Below are 12,835 nucleotides of genomic sequence, written 5' to 3' on the forward strand. Positions count from 1 at the left end.
CGCGACGCGTTTGTCACGCGTGACCGTGTCGCCTAATCCATATTGGGCGAAGACACCCCGCTCGGCTGGCGCTAGGCGGGAACGCGACCGCGACTCGGGACTAGTCGACTCAGGCTGAGCGCCGCGCAACTCAGCCTCTCATCTCCCTCGTCGTCGGCGCAGCGCGTATCGAACGCCCTTTTTCTGCTTGTGACATCGCATCGTGATGTCGGATGAGGAGTATGAAGTTGGTCAGTAGCCTTCGTTCTCTACACGTAGCCGTCTCATGTCCAATATGTGCCAGAGGCGATTCATTCCGCAAAGCTCATCATAGGACCTCAGAGGAGGAAGGTGTGGGTCAGTAAAGATTCTAGATTATATGAGTTTATGCGCTAAAATTCTCCTAGAGCTACTTTGTAAAGGTCCGTCCGTTCATGCCTTTGTTGCACTTCGCATGTAACGATTGTCGTACTCCAGTGGAAGAACTATGGTCTGAAAGACAACACGTGCGTCAGAGATGTTCTCTAATGTAACACCCATACTGACGGAATCGTTGCAGCTGGGAGCCACCAGACTCGTTCTCAGGTGGTTCAGAACATTTTATCCATGATTTCTGGCAACGCGTCAACACCGATGGGCGAGAGTGGGGAAATCTCCGGATATTCAGAGTGGGTGAAGAATTCGTTCCGCTTGCTCCTCCTCCTCGTAAGTCCCGCGACCACTGTATTGTAGCTTGTGTGACCTTTGGGGCGCATAGGCAAAGCAAAAACCGAGGAAAGCAAGAAGGCTTCCTCACCAACTGGCTTGAAATCGTCGGACGAGTCGGAAGATGAGGTGCAGTCTATCATAGGCGACGAAGAAAGACTTAAGAGGAAGCGTCGTCCGTCAGAGAAACTCCAAGGCGCCTCTGCAAAGCGTCGCCGTCAGGAAGACGTACAGACGCCCACTCGCTCTGGCTTGCAACGCAAACGCTCAATGGCCGAAAACTTCTCGCCCGAGAAGAACTGGAATGCTAGCTCGGCGTCGTCAAGGCGCAAACAGGTCGTTCGCGGGGTATCGTCAACGGACGAGAGACTGTCGGCGTCCGGACCGTCTCGCTCTCGCAAGGCCGATAAGTCGTTTGTGGATGCCACCGTAGAACAGCAAATCGAGCTTGAACTGCAGTACCCCTCTACTCCCTCGTCTCCTGGGCCCGATGATGCGGGTCAAAGAGCATCGAGCCCTTCTCTGTTTGGTATCCCGATGCTCTTGCAAGCTCAGCCGTCACAACCTGCAGCAGCGCCTAGCGACTCTATGCCGCCTGTGCCTGCTCATCGTGCTCGCAAACCGAAAGTAAAGCTTCACGAAGAGCCGCTCCTCGATGCAGGCGAGCCGTCGGGCGGTACCATGTCTACCAAGGAGAGATATATGCGGCAGAATGGTGCGGGTACGAGGTCATTGCAGGCTGGCATGAGCTCGTCGACCGGACCTTTGCGCAAGAGTGGGCGCGTGTCAGGCTCAAAGGCGGGACCTGGGCGGAACTCTTTAGGGATCGTCACTGGCAGCACGTCGCTGCTCACGACTCTGGGGGGCGCGTTACAGACGGTGAAGGGTAAAGTTCCCCCAGGCAGGCGGGGTAGGATGACACTGCAAGAGAGCGCTGGGGGAGGTGTGGCAGATGCCCCTGCCATGGCAGACAGTGGAGTAGAGCCAGATCTCATGCAACCTCCGCCCCCGCCCCCGACTGGAGAGGAGCTCCTCCGGCAGGCTGGCTACAATGCTACCGATGCGCAGAACCTGTCTGATTTCGAGGACGACGTCGATGCGCACGGTGAGCCGGATCCGGATCACCCCCAACCACCGGCAGTGGTGACCAGCGGGTAAGTGTCTTATATATATGTGTGTGTATGTTGAATAACCAGGTCTGACTTTCTGCAGGCAACAAACTGAACCCGTGGTCCAGGAGACCGTGCGCTCGGAGGGCACCAGTGAAGAGACCGTTGTCGCTGAACAATCCGTCGCTACGGAACAAGCAGCTGTTCAGGCTCCCTCAAGAAACAGTAAGCAACCAGATAACGCCTCTGTCGCTCCAGAGGCCGCCCCAAAGGCCGCTCCAGAGGCCGCTCCAGAGGCCGCCCCAGAGGCTGCACCAGAGCCCATGCCAGAGGCCGCACCAAAACGCCCATTCCCGGCTTGGCAAATGTCTACGATTTTCGGACCTCTGTAAGTGCAAGACTGTTGTTGATAGACATGTCCGATGACTGATCTCTAGGCTCTCACAGTGGCTTGGGAAAGGAGGTGACGTTGACCGAGAACGGAAAGCCAGTTCATGAAAGGGCTCAAGAGTCGACGTAAGCTGTTGCTCCTCGTCAGAAGTACACCGGTCACTCACACCCGGCTGCAGGTCCATGGAATACGCGGTGCACCTGTCCTTGAGCTTGGACTACTCGATTTGCGTGCCCGTCTGCCTGAAAGATATTTATCCTCCGGGTTCATTGCTGGGAAATCTGGGCCCCCAATCAGCCGTGGGCCCGCCCGGGAAGTTCTACAAGAGCGAACATGCACCTGCGGTCTTACAAACGTTCCAGATGGAGGGTACCACTGCTCGCCTCACCCTTGATCCGGCTGCCAATGACTCACATCGTCAGCACTTCGCCCGCTTCTGCTCACGCCTCCATGCGGGAGACTTGGTCAGTGATCTTAACCCTGTCCGACCAGTCAGTTGGCCTGATCACAGTTCGACTGCAGTTCATCGAGATGATAGGAGTCAAACTCCTGGCTATGTTCTCTTCTGAGAACAGAGCTTTGGGAGAGCTCCTTGCCACACCGGCGAATCTGCTTGGCCTGAGTGAGACCGTACTAGTCACTCAGGTTGCGATCGATAATCATTCGGCATATGCGGATGTAGTGGGCTTTGCAGACAACACACAATGGTCTGCTTCGGCATGAACTATGAACTTCTGTCATGCTATCATTTGACGCTTCATGTATAGTGTACTCGCTAGTCAATCAGTCGCGCTATTCTTGTTTTCATGCATTCTGCGTTCGCTGCTACATAATTCAATGCAACTGTCCGTCGTTGAACGAAAGTTGGTTGACGGGACCGCGGTGCACCCATATCGTATAGGTGAATTGTATTGGACGGTCCGGATCGAGAGCCATTTCCGTTGGGTCGAGAGGAGACTATCGGAGTGACCATGACGCATCGTAAGTACTGCGTCTGCATAAGCCCACGACGCATTGTAATCACACACTGGTGAATGTCCTTATTTAGCGTCGCCGTTACATGAATACGGCCACTGCAGCACACTGCATTCCATTACGCATATGATACACAATCGTCTACAAGCTCAGGCCATTCAATAAGGTATGCAAGCCACGCGGTATATACACAATACACATCGAGTCGGGGGATAAAGTACTACATGGAACAGTCAAGACAGCAATGCAGACTAGGATAGACGATAGCTAGAGCATTCGACAAGCATACGAGACGGAGATTCAAGGCGACACATTGAAGCAAGATCTGGGGGGAGCTAATCCTGAGGTAGAGGCAACAAACGTCCGGCGATCAAACAGTCCTTGACCCATCCGAAGTGAACGCAATTCGGGCCAGAGGCGACACGGCCTATATCCCCGCGGTCCTTGACAACAACGTAGTGGTATTCAGACAGGTTTTTCGCGGATGCGTATTTGACGTCCGGGACGGCCTCGACACTAGAAGCACCCATCGCCAGAATGATGCAGGGTACCATGCGAGTCGCCTCTTTGGCCTTGTCAGCGTCGGAGTTATTCTTCAGCGAATCAGGTTGGTCATCGTCGGCATGTACAGAAAAGCAGACGATGACTCACTCTTCTGGATTTCGCGACGGGCACATAGTCGGGAGCCAGACATAAAACGCGTTTCCCCGCGAACAATCTCAACGCAGCTTGATTTCCAGTAACGTCACGAAGGTACTCGACTGAGTTGCCCCAGTCAAAATCAACAAGCTGCGACACACGGGTATCGAGAGATTCGCATAAGCCCGCAGGGAGCAGGTACTGTTGCCAATCCTTCTCTTGCCCCTGCGATCGTTGTCAACGAGAAATCGGTGGGCATCGAATGAGTAACTCACATCGCCAACACTATGCAGAACCCAGCTGGTGTCCAAACATGGTATGCCCAAAGCGAGAGCGATCAGATACTTGGGCTTCGCATTGTAGTCATCGGACAGAAGGAACACTCGCTGGATGTCGTTGCGGACAACACATCGTATATCGTCGTACTTGGCGATCCAACGCTTGCCGCTCTGACTAAGAGCGCCTTCCATAGCGAAGACGTCTGTCCAGTTGTCGATGACAATCCCGCCTACGCCCTTGATGGCCTGCATAATCTTGTCCTTCTCTTTTTCCCACTCGTCAACTCTAGGGCTCATGGTCACCACGAAGCCCGTCTTCCCGAGCAGCCGGCGTGCGCTCTTAGTGGAAGCAGCACTTCCGAGGGCCATCTTCGATGGCGAAGGAGAATTCTTGAGTGCGTGTGGCCTCATTACAGGACACACGTCCTCGACAGCGAGCGTTCTATTTGTCCAGGCGCTGTTGAGTGTGCGAGATGCGATCCTGATGTCCTGGACCTCGAGGTCCAGGCGGTCGAGTTCTTCTCCGTTATCGATCTCGACTGTAGCCACTCGGTCGGAGTCGAAGCGCGACACGTCGACCACGACGGCTTTCTGGCCTTTTAGCACCAGAACGTTATCACCCTTCAGGAGCTTGCACAAGCGCATCTTCGTGATGTCGACAACGTCTTGGGTACCATCGTCGAAGTGAATCTCGTAGCGCGGAGGAGACACAGATGACATCAAATATACCGTTCCCGAGTAGTAGTGGTTGTCCTGCCTCCACAACGCATAGACTCGCGTGGCCGATGATGCATCGTCTACGATGGCGGAGGAAGACACCTTCCTCTTCTTTGCAGATCGACTAAGGGGCGTGTTTGACGTCTTCCCGCCTCGGGCAAGCGTTTTGGAAGCCACTCCTTTAGACGTGACAGAGGTAACGCGCTTCCGCTTCGCTGCCGAGGGCCTCAATCGCAACGGATCGTCATCATCATCCATGTAGTCATCATCAGCGAGCTCAGTATCGCCTTCGTCATGACCTCCTGGAAGGATCAACTCGGTGTCCTTGCTCACCGCGGTGGCATCGTCGGACGACGCTCCCATCGAAGGCCTGCGTTGTTTCAGCGCAAGGGCTGGCGTCCTGGAACGCGACTTCGGTCGTGAATGTCGGCCGCGACCCAGCGCGACAGCTTTATTCCCGTTTCTCTTGGAGGAACCGGGGCGAGCGCGTGTGGCCGTCGAAGGTGTAGTGATTTCCGATGCTTTCGATGACGGAGCCGCACTCGTGTCTCGGGAGCGACTTGGCAGAGCACGGCCCTTTTGTTTCAAGGGCTTGACGTCCGCGGAAACGACCTTGGGAGTATTGCTCGACACAACTTCAGGGGTGTCGAGGCGGCGCTGCACGCGCTCCGTCGAACCCCTGACCGTAGGTGAACGAGAGTGCGATGACACCTTCTGTTTCCCTTTGTCGGACCGTACTGCGAGCGGGACGTCGTCCTCCTCGTCTTCGCCATATACATGTTCGTCCGTCATGACAGAATCCGGGACTTCTTCGACTGGCAAATCCGGCCTCGGCTGCGGCGTGTCATCGGACGGTGAATCAACGGTACGTCCAGGCTCGGAGCGCGCTGCATCCATGTCCATGGGTTCCGAGTCCGGAACAATATCGGCCTCTTGGAGAGTGACTGGAGAAGGCAGTCGACGTCGCTGAGGAAGAGGTAATTGTCTTCGCGGGACGTCCGTGGCAGCACTGCCGTGAACCGCATTCGTGTCGGATGGCTGCGTGTCTTGTGCATGGGTGATCTGTAATACACGATGGTGGTTGTCGCTGGGCGCAGCGCGGGCAGGTCTCGAGGATGAGTCAGCTCCCTCCATCTGATACTGCCACCTCCGATGTTGGGGGATTAGGCCAGCTAGGCCCCTGCCTACGGTCCTCGTGCTCGTAGTAGCAACGGAAGGACCAGGGGATGCGGACTTGAACGGGTCATAGCGGTCGATGCCTACAGACGGGCCAGCATCTTGGGTAGCACCTGCCGGCTGGGTCGCCTCCACGTTACTTGTCTGTGTAGCCAGCTGGGTGGCGGCATACGCCTCCGGATTAGGTGCATACAAATCGGCTCCGAGAACTCGCTCATATGACGAAGATGGTTCAGTCGAGATGTCATCAATGGGAGACGAGACCTGCGTGCCCGCATGCTCCGCCCCCTGATAGGAGGAGCCAAACAACGAGTCTCGAGGCTGTGCGTGGGGCTGGGATTCGTCGGTGGGCTGCGTGTCAACCTGCGTTTGCTGAGCAGCGCTCGGTGATTCCACGACAAGTTGAGTCTGATTTGCTACGCTTTGGGAGTGATTGGATCGCGAGGAACTGGAAGGTGTCTCTGCAACCAAGATCGCACCAGTATGTTGCATCGGACGGGGAGGCGGAGGCAGAGGAACCCTTCTCTCTGCGTTGCGGAACGAGTAACTGTCGTTTGTTCGGACAGAGGACGGCGTCTGTGGCGCAGCTGCATCGTCGACATTTGACTCTTGTAGTTCGGACAACGGGACGTGAAAGACCCTCGTATTTGCCACAAAGGCCTTCTGTGCCTCTTCAGGGGGTAGAGGTCCAGCGAATGAGTCTTGGGAAGCAGGTGAGGGGGACCTCCGTCTCCGTGACCGATGCGCATCTCGTGAAGACGTCGTGTCTATTCGCTCGGCATGGGTTTGTCTTTGTGGTACGGGAAGCGGGATGGGCTTAGACGATTTGGCGGTCGCCCTCGAACACTTGGCAGTTGACGTAGTACCAGTAGGATTACGGGTGTCGATATCCTATGACAAGTGACCACGAGAGTTACGAATCAGTCTAGCACTACATTATATGAGGGACATAGCTATCTCACACGTTCTGAGCGCTTGCTCGGACCAGGAGAATGGGATCGTGCGGGGGAGCGAAACGTTTGGTTGTCAAGCTCACAGGACGTCGGGGCATTCTCTTTCTGCGAGCCTCCTCCAGCAGGAGCGCCGTCTCCCTGCGAGTCTGTCTGTGTAGAGGCTAGACCGAAGTGGTGATACTGAGGTACGTTGCCATTTTGACTCGAGCTAGAGGCTAGTTCTTGTCGACTGGATCCATCGTGCACTTGCGTCTGGCGAACACCGTTCTGCCTTTCTATTTCAATCTCGGCAGCGTGCTGAGGAAGTACGGCGTTGATGATCTGTGTGGCTTGCGTCTCTTCACTTCATTGGAGGATGTGTCTTTTAAGCCGAGAGATGCACACGACGAGGAAGTCGTACCCACCCGGACAAAGTCGACGCGTCCATCACGTAGTCCCCTATTTGTCCCAGACTCGGGGTTTCGTCGTGGTATGTCTGAGGCTGTCTGAGGCCCTTTCTATAGAAGATACGAGCCTGCCCGAAGGTGCCACAATCGCGAAAACCAGGGTTCTAGATGAAGACTGCGTGGGTTGGTTGCTAGTACATTCAAGAAACAAAAAGAGAGGCCCCAGAGATATGAGAAACACAAAAGTGGTAGACAACGGCGTCGACGAGCGGAAGCAGCGCTAGCGGTGGTCGTAGGGTCGCGCGCAGTGGCCGACGCGACCGCGACGCGGATCCGTCTGATCATGATGGGCGCTTTCGCCACGCGTTAGTAGCGCACGTGATGGGTCTGTTCGTTGTTCGCGACCGCGCCCGCCTCACGTTCTCCGCCAACCTCGCCTCCGTCGTCGCCATCGTCGACAACGCTGTCCTCAGTGCGGGTCGCTGCAAACAGGCTGTCGTCTCATCATTCTATGCTTTGCTTCTGGTCGTCGCTCGTTCCTGCCACTCTCCTTTAAGTCTCCGTCATGGCGCACGAGAAACCCAGAAGCAGTCACAAGTCGAGAGAAGTGGGCAGGACGGTGTATGCCTACCCACCCATACCAATATACCTAGACGAAGACTATGAAGACAGTGGGACTCTCTCCGACAGGTCTGCCAAACCTACTAGCACCAGGTCCAAGACCCGCCAGACATCCTCCAAGGTCGCTCCCGATGTTCATGCTGATGCTGTGGCTGGCACGGGCTTCACCACCCTAACCGTTCACGGCACCATTCCGGTCCATACTGGTATTCTACCTGTGGTTGCACCCGCGACGCCTGTCGCCAACGGTATTGAACGCACCCCAGGCTTCTCGCCGCTGCCGATTGCTACCCCCGCTGCTGCTACCGGTTTCACCTCAACTTTGGCTGCCGTCGCTACTCATACCATGTCAAACGATGCGCAGTCTAGTCAGCCCGCTTCTACGCCGCCCGGGCACGTCTCCACCGTCATCATAGTGCTTGTAGCTGTCGGCGGGGCATTCTTCCTTCTACTGGTGTTCATCATCTGGCGAGCTTGTATGATCCCCAAGAAGCGGTTCTGTCCTACGCCATCTCTTCCGATTCTGCAGGATCCTTTCGCCGACCAAGTTGCTGCGGGCGACGAAGAATCGCTTTTTGGTGGCAAGGAACGGCTCTCTGGGCAGCCTCCAAGTAACGCCGCGTGGACCTGGACGCACTACTCTCATCCCTCTCTCACCAAGACCCCCTTGACCTCAGGCGCCAGGCACGGGTTCGATATGGTGGCTGCTTCAGAGAAGACTATGACACAAGCCCAAGCGACTGTCAAGCCATCCATGGACGGTGGCTTCCTCGAGATGTCTAAGAATGGCACCTCTTACCTGAAGCCGTCTCACGGCCCACCGACGCAGATCACCCGTGCAGTGAAACGCGTTTCTATTGCGTCCCCATCGATTTATCCTGGGACTCCTCAGTCGGCTTATGGCATCGCGGTTGGGAGTGCTTCGCCATTGACTGCGGATGGCATGCCTCTCTTGCAGCGCAGTGTTTCCAAGGCTTCGACGCGGCGTCGATCGCGGTCAAGACGCAGCCTTCAGCTTGCTTCGCTCGACAAAGAGGAGGAAAGTGCAGAGCACGGCGATGCGGATCCGTACGATGGTCTTCGTCTCAGCACTGCTGTCATTCCCCAACCTGCTCCAGCCCTCAAGAAGTCTAGCTCGGTTCAGGGTCGCGCGCGCGTAAAGGCTCCTTACGCTCCCGGCTCAGTTCTGCGTGCGTCATCAACCATGGGTGCGCTGGCCACTCAGGCCAATCCGTTCGACGACTCGCAATACGTTCTGCCTCCTCTGTCCCCCGCGCTGAAGACCGAAGCAACCCGGGAGCGCGACACCAAGGCCCTTGCTACGGCTCTTGGACTGGCAAGCCCGGCACCTCTCTCTCGGCCGACGACTGTTCATCTAGAAGACTCGGTCACGCTCGTTGGAGAGCGTCGCAAGTCTCGTCCGCTTAGCCAGGTTCGCTCTCGCCCGCAAAGCCAAATGCTCAGTCCGAACATGGAAGCAAGCGCGCGTCTGGGCAACTTGATGTTGGCGAACTTTTCGAGCATGACTTCTTTGCCCTCCACTAGCACGGCGGAAACTGGCAGTGGGCGAAACAGGCCGATGAGGAAGAGGACGGATGACAAGCCTCCGCGCGTGCCTTCCCCGCCGCCGATGCCCTCATTGGCGCAGATGGCTCTGGCACATACGAACCCGGAGGAGTTCGCGGACTACAAGAGTCCGACCTATAGCATTTACGGCTTGTACGAGGCAGACAGGAAGAGTCACTTTCCAGGCGAAGGTGGATATTAGAAGGTTCTTGACCAGTGATACACGCCAGGTTTGTGTGGATGTATCATTGGGACAGTCTACAATAGGAACGCATGTAACTATAAGTACGGATACTCCGGTGTAATCATACTAGATCAGTGGAATCTGGGACTCCTGTGCAAACCTGGGTCGAGAACTTTGCAATACTTGTACATGAGAAATGCAGGGAGCAATGCGAGTCCGATGGGAGACTATCCTCCGGATCCATAATATTTCGAGAAACAATGATCACTGAGCAGCGTCCTACTCAGCAACCCTGTCTGCTGAAAGCGACGCATGACTCGGCTCTCCCTCGACCGGTGCTGGCTTGTTGGATGGAACTTGCAGCGCCGCTGCGGCGAGGCGTTCCTGCTTCACCCGCGCCTCCTCCTCCTCCTTCTGCGCCTGCTCGGCTTGGGCCTTGTCAGCGCCCTCCCGTTCCGCCTCCTGAACAAGAACCTTCCACTCGTCCTCCAGCTCAGCATCGTCGATGGCAACGTCGGCTTGCGCTATGTCGGTACCCATGGCAATAGCGTCGTCGATCTCCTTCGCATCGGCATTGGCAGATGTCATGGCTTCCATAGTCTCGTCTATCTTCTCGCGCTGGAGTGAAGGATGCGCGAGAATGGCGCGAAGCGTCGTGGTGGATGACTCGTAGGACTTCATGATCTGTCGGAATCGACGTCATCTCAATGCCCTCTCGTGTTATGAACCAGAACCTCATACCTCAACGTCGCCTGCAGACTGCTCCACGCGGAGGAGCGTAGACTGTAGTGTGTCCAGAGAGCCGAGTCGTTGCTTCAGCAGTGCCTCCAACTGCTTCTGAGCACGTAAGTGGCTAAGCGCAATCTCCTTCCTCTTCTGCCGGAGAGCAGTCGCGATTTGATCTGCCCGTCTGGTACGATGTCTCGTGTCAGAGATAGAAGAGGACTCCACAGCTGGATACTCAACTGGCCAATCTTAGACTGTATGCTGTCGACCTGAACCTGCAACTTGTCTACTGCCGTCTTCAATTCGAGTACACCGGCGTCCACCGCGGTAATCTCAACTGGCTCAGCTGGTTGGGGCTCCACGAATTTGATGACCTGAAGCATGATGTCAATCGCACAGTACATTCGGAGGAGTAGTGGACGTACCCCTCCTTGTGTGACAAGGACTTTCTTGTCGCGTTCAAGATATCTCAGTAGGATACGCATGTCTAGTTCTGACAGCACCACGTCGTCCAATGCATGCGCTGCGAACTCTCTCCGAAAGCTCTCGGCGTTATACAACGAATCGGCCAGAGAAAGCGCGCCTTTGCTCCACTGCCTCTGTATGACGTTGTCGGCGGCCCTCTCGAGCACGCTCAGTAGAACATAGTCGCCTCTAACTTTCCTCCATTGCTCGTTATAGCTGGCGTCTCCCAGCACACTATCGTCCGAACTCACGATGCTGAGTTGTTTGAGCGCCCACCACAGAGGCTTGCCCACGACGTAGGTCGCTATCCGTAATGGTAGCCAGCCAGGGTCGTAGACGGACTTCGCAGAATTGAGAAAATCCGGCAAGGAGAAGTACGCTTTTGATGCGCACAGCTCGGCCTACGCTAGTGTGGGCATGATGAGAGACAGCACACAGGCGAGGAGGATGATGACATACTAAGACTGTGGGTAGTCCCAACGGCTTTCCAACACCCTCATACCTGAAATCATCCGCCAGCGTAGAGCCTCTGGCGTGAAGGACGAGTCTGTCAGGATTTGCGGAATTGGAGCCCGAGTCTGCCAGCCAACCCTTCAGTACCACCGCCTCCAGTGTGCGACGCCACCATTCGACATTCGAAGCGTAGGACGTGGGGTTTGACTGCTTCTGCCGGGAGAAATCCGAGTACAGGGTCTTGAGCCGAGACGGTGATGATGAAGCGTATGTTGGAAGGCCAGACAGCTGTGACACGGATATCATGAACGGTCGTCGAGGGTCGTCAGAGCACTGGCAACGAGCTATGTAGTGCGAGCCTCAGGCTGAGTGGCCATGCCGCGCCTCCTCGCCACATGCGCGTAGATCCGATCGCGTACGGCGCACGGCTGCCAAGTACTGGCGCGCGGGCGGTAGCATGTTTTCAGACGTAGTTCAGCCTCTCCTTCAGCTTAGTCCGCCAGTTCTTTCTCTCGTCGTCGAAAAAGGTGTTTCTCGAACAACTGAACATGACACGACATCAACCTTTATTCCGCGAGAACGACATTACAGTGAGTGACATAGTACATCTCGATAACGGGGCAGTAAGAGTAAGGACAGTGCTAATGAGCCACAGCTACATGACAGGATAACGGGGACAACTCGATCGCGAGGATACATAACGGGATAACAGGAATAACAAGGAAGCGGGAGCATAAGGAGAGTGCGGTTTCACAAAGCGCGACACAATACATGCAGCGACAGACCCATTGCAGAGCACGACAACGATTCTTACTTCGACTAAACCAACTGGACAAGCGATAGCAACGGACTGCAGCAGACGACCATGCACGACAACGATGAGCAAATAACGGCGATGAGATAGGTGAGTGAGATTGATGGAAACTTGTCGAGAGCATTCTTCAACGGCGACGAGATGACCCCGACGTGTTGCGAGTAGTCGGGATGATTGGAGTCGGGGATGGCGGAGGGAGCTCTCCGCCGTCCGCATCGACGAAGACCAGGTGTTCCGGAATGGGGACAGCTGGTGTGCAATACCTGGCTGCCCTTTGCCGCGCCTTCTCCGCGCGAACAGCTTCTTCTTGGGCCTTTTGAGCCTCAGTCTGAGCTTTGGCAGCGGCATGCATCCTTGTGGGCGGGCCTTGAGGACTGCTAGCACTCGAGCCCTGTGAGGAGGTGGTGGATACACTCCTACCGCCCTCGGTAGCTTCAGGCGAGGACTGAGAAGGAGCAGTCTTCGGTGCCAAGTCTTTGTAGGGACCCTGGCCAAGGTACTTCGAAGGCCCCGGGCGGGTCTTCGAGTAAGGCCGCTTCTCCTTGGGAGGGCGCGGAGGTGGCGCAGTCTCGACTGGCGGACCTTCGTAACCGGATGGCATGGTCTTCACAGCTTCTGCCGCCCGCGCAAGGATGCTGCCAGCTCCCTCGACGTGATGTTCCTCGGCGGCTTGCTCCTGTGGTTGGTAGGTTGTGGGA

At 56.0% G+C, this 12,835-nt stretch overlaps 4 protein-coding genes across 4 annotated transcripts; 2 read left to right on the plus strand and 2 right to left on the minus strand.

Annotated features, from left to right (window-relative positions):
* Window positions 1-83: 83 nt before the first annotated feature.
* On the plus strand, window positions 84-3,047 carry C8Q71DRAFT_735738 (uncharacterized protein). Its single transcript, XM_047922506.1, has 10 exons — window positions 84-230; window positions 284-336; window positions 387-401; window positions 457-485; window positions 539-684; window positions 737-1,838; window positions 1,897-2,181; window positions 2,241-2,309; window positions 2,363-2,648; window positions 2,707-3,047. Exons 1-10 carry the CDS (start codon window positions 206-208, stop codon window positions 2,905-2,907), a joined length of 2,211 nt encoding a protein of 736 aa, XP_047784117.1. The 5' UTR covers window positions 84-205; the 3' UTR covers window positions 2,908-3,047.
* Window positions 3,048-3,494: 447 nt separating this feature from the next.
* On the minus strand, window positions 3,495-5,051 carry C8Q71DRAFT_699731 (uncharacterized protein; the record flags this gene model as incomplete). The annotated part of the gene is made up of 3 exons (XM_047920081.1): window positions 3,495-3,752; window positions 3,811-4,023; window positions 4,074-5,051. The coding sequence occupies 3 exons, from the start codon at window positions 5,049-5,051 to the stop codon at window positions 3,495-3,497; spliced, it is 1,449 nt and encodes a 482-aa protein (XP_047784118.1).
* A 2,822-nt stretch (window positions 5,052-7,873) lies between these two features.
* C8Q71DRAFT_699598 (uncharacterized protein) lies at window positions 7,874-9,697 on the plus strand (the record flags this gene model as incomplete). The annotated part of the gene is made up of 2 exons (XM_047920078.1): window positions 7,874-8,260; window positions 8,420-9,697. The coding sequence occupies 2 exons, from the start codon at window positions 7,874-7,876 to the stop codon at window positions 9,695-9,697; spliced, it is 1,665 nt and encodes a 554-aa protein (XP_047784119.1).
* Window positions 9,698-9,958: 261 nt separating this feature from the next.
* On the minus strand, window positions 9,959-11,629 carry C8Q71DRAFT_853574 (uncharacterized protein; the record flags this gene model as incomplete). The annotated part of the gene is made up of 5 exons (XM_047926955.1): window positions 9,959-10,363; window positions 10,421-10,589; window positions 10,646-10,779; window positions 10,831-11,271; window positions 11,330-11,629. The coding sequence occupies 5 exons, from the start codon at window positions 11,627-11,629 to the stop codon at window positions 9,959-9,961; spliced, it is 1,449 nt and encodes a 482-aa protein (XP_047784120.1).
* Between the last annotated feature and the right edge of the window lie 1,206 nt (window positions 11,630-12,835).

This window comes from Rhodofomes roseus (genome assembly GCF_022264815.1).
Source record: "Rhodofomes roseus strain CIRM-BRFM 1785 chromosome Unknown C8Q71scaffold_2, whole genome shotgun sequence".
NCBI lineage: Eukaryota > Fungi > Basidiomycota > Agaricomycetes > Polyporales > Fomitopsidaceae > Rhodofomes > Rhodofomes roseus.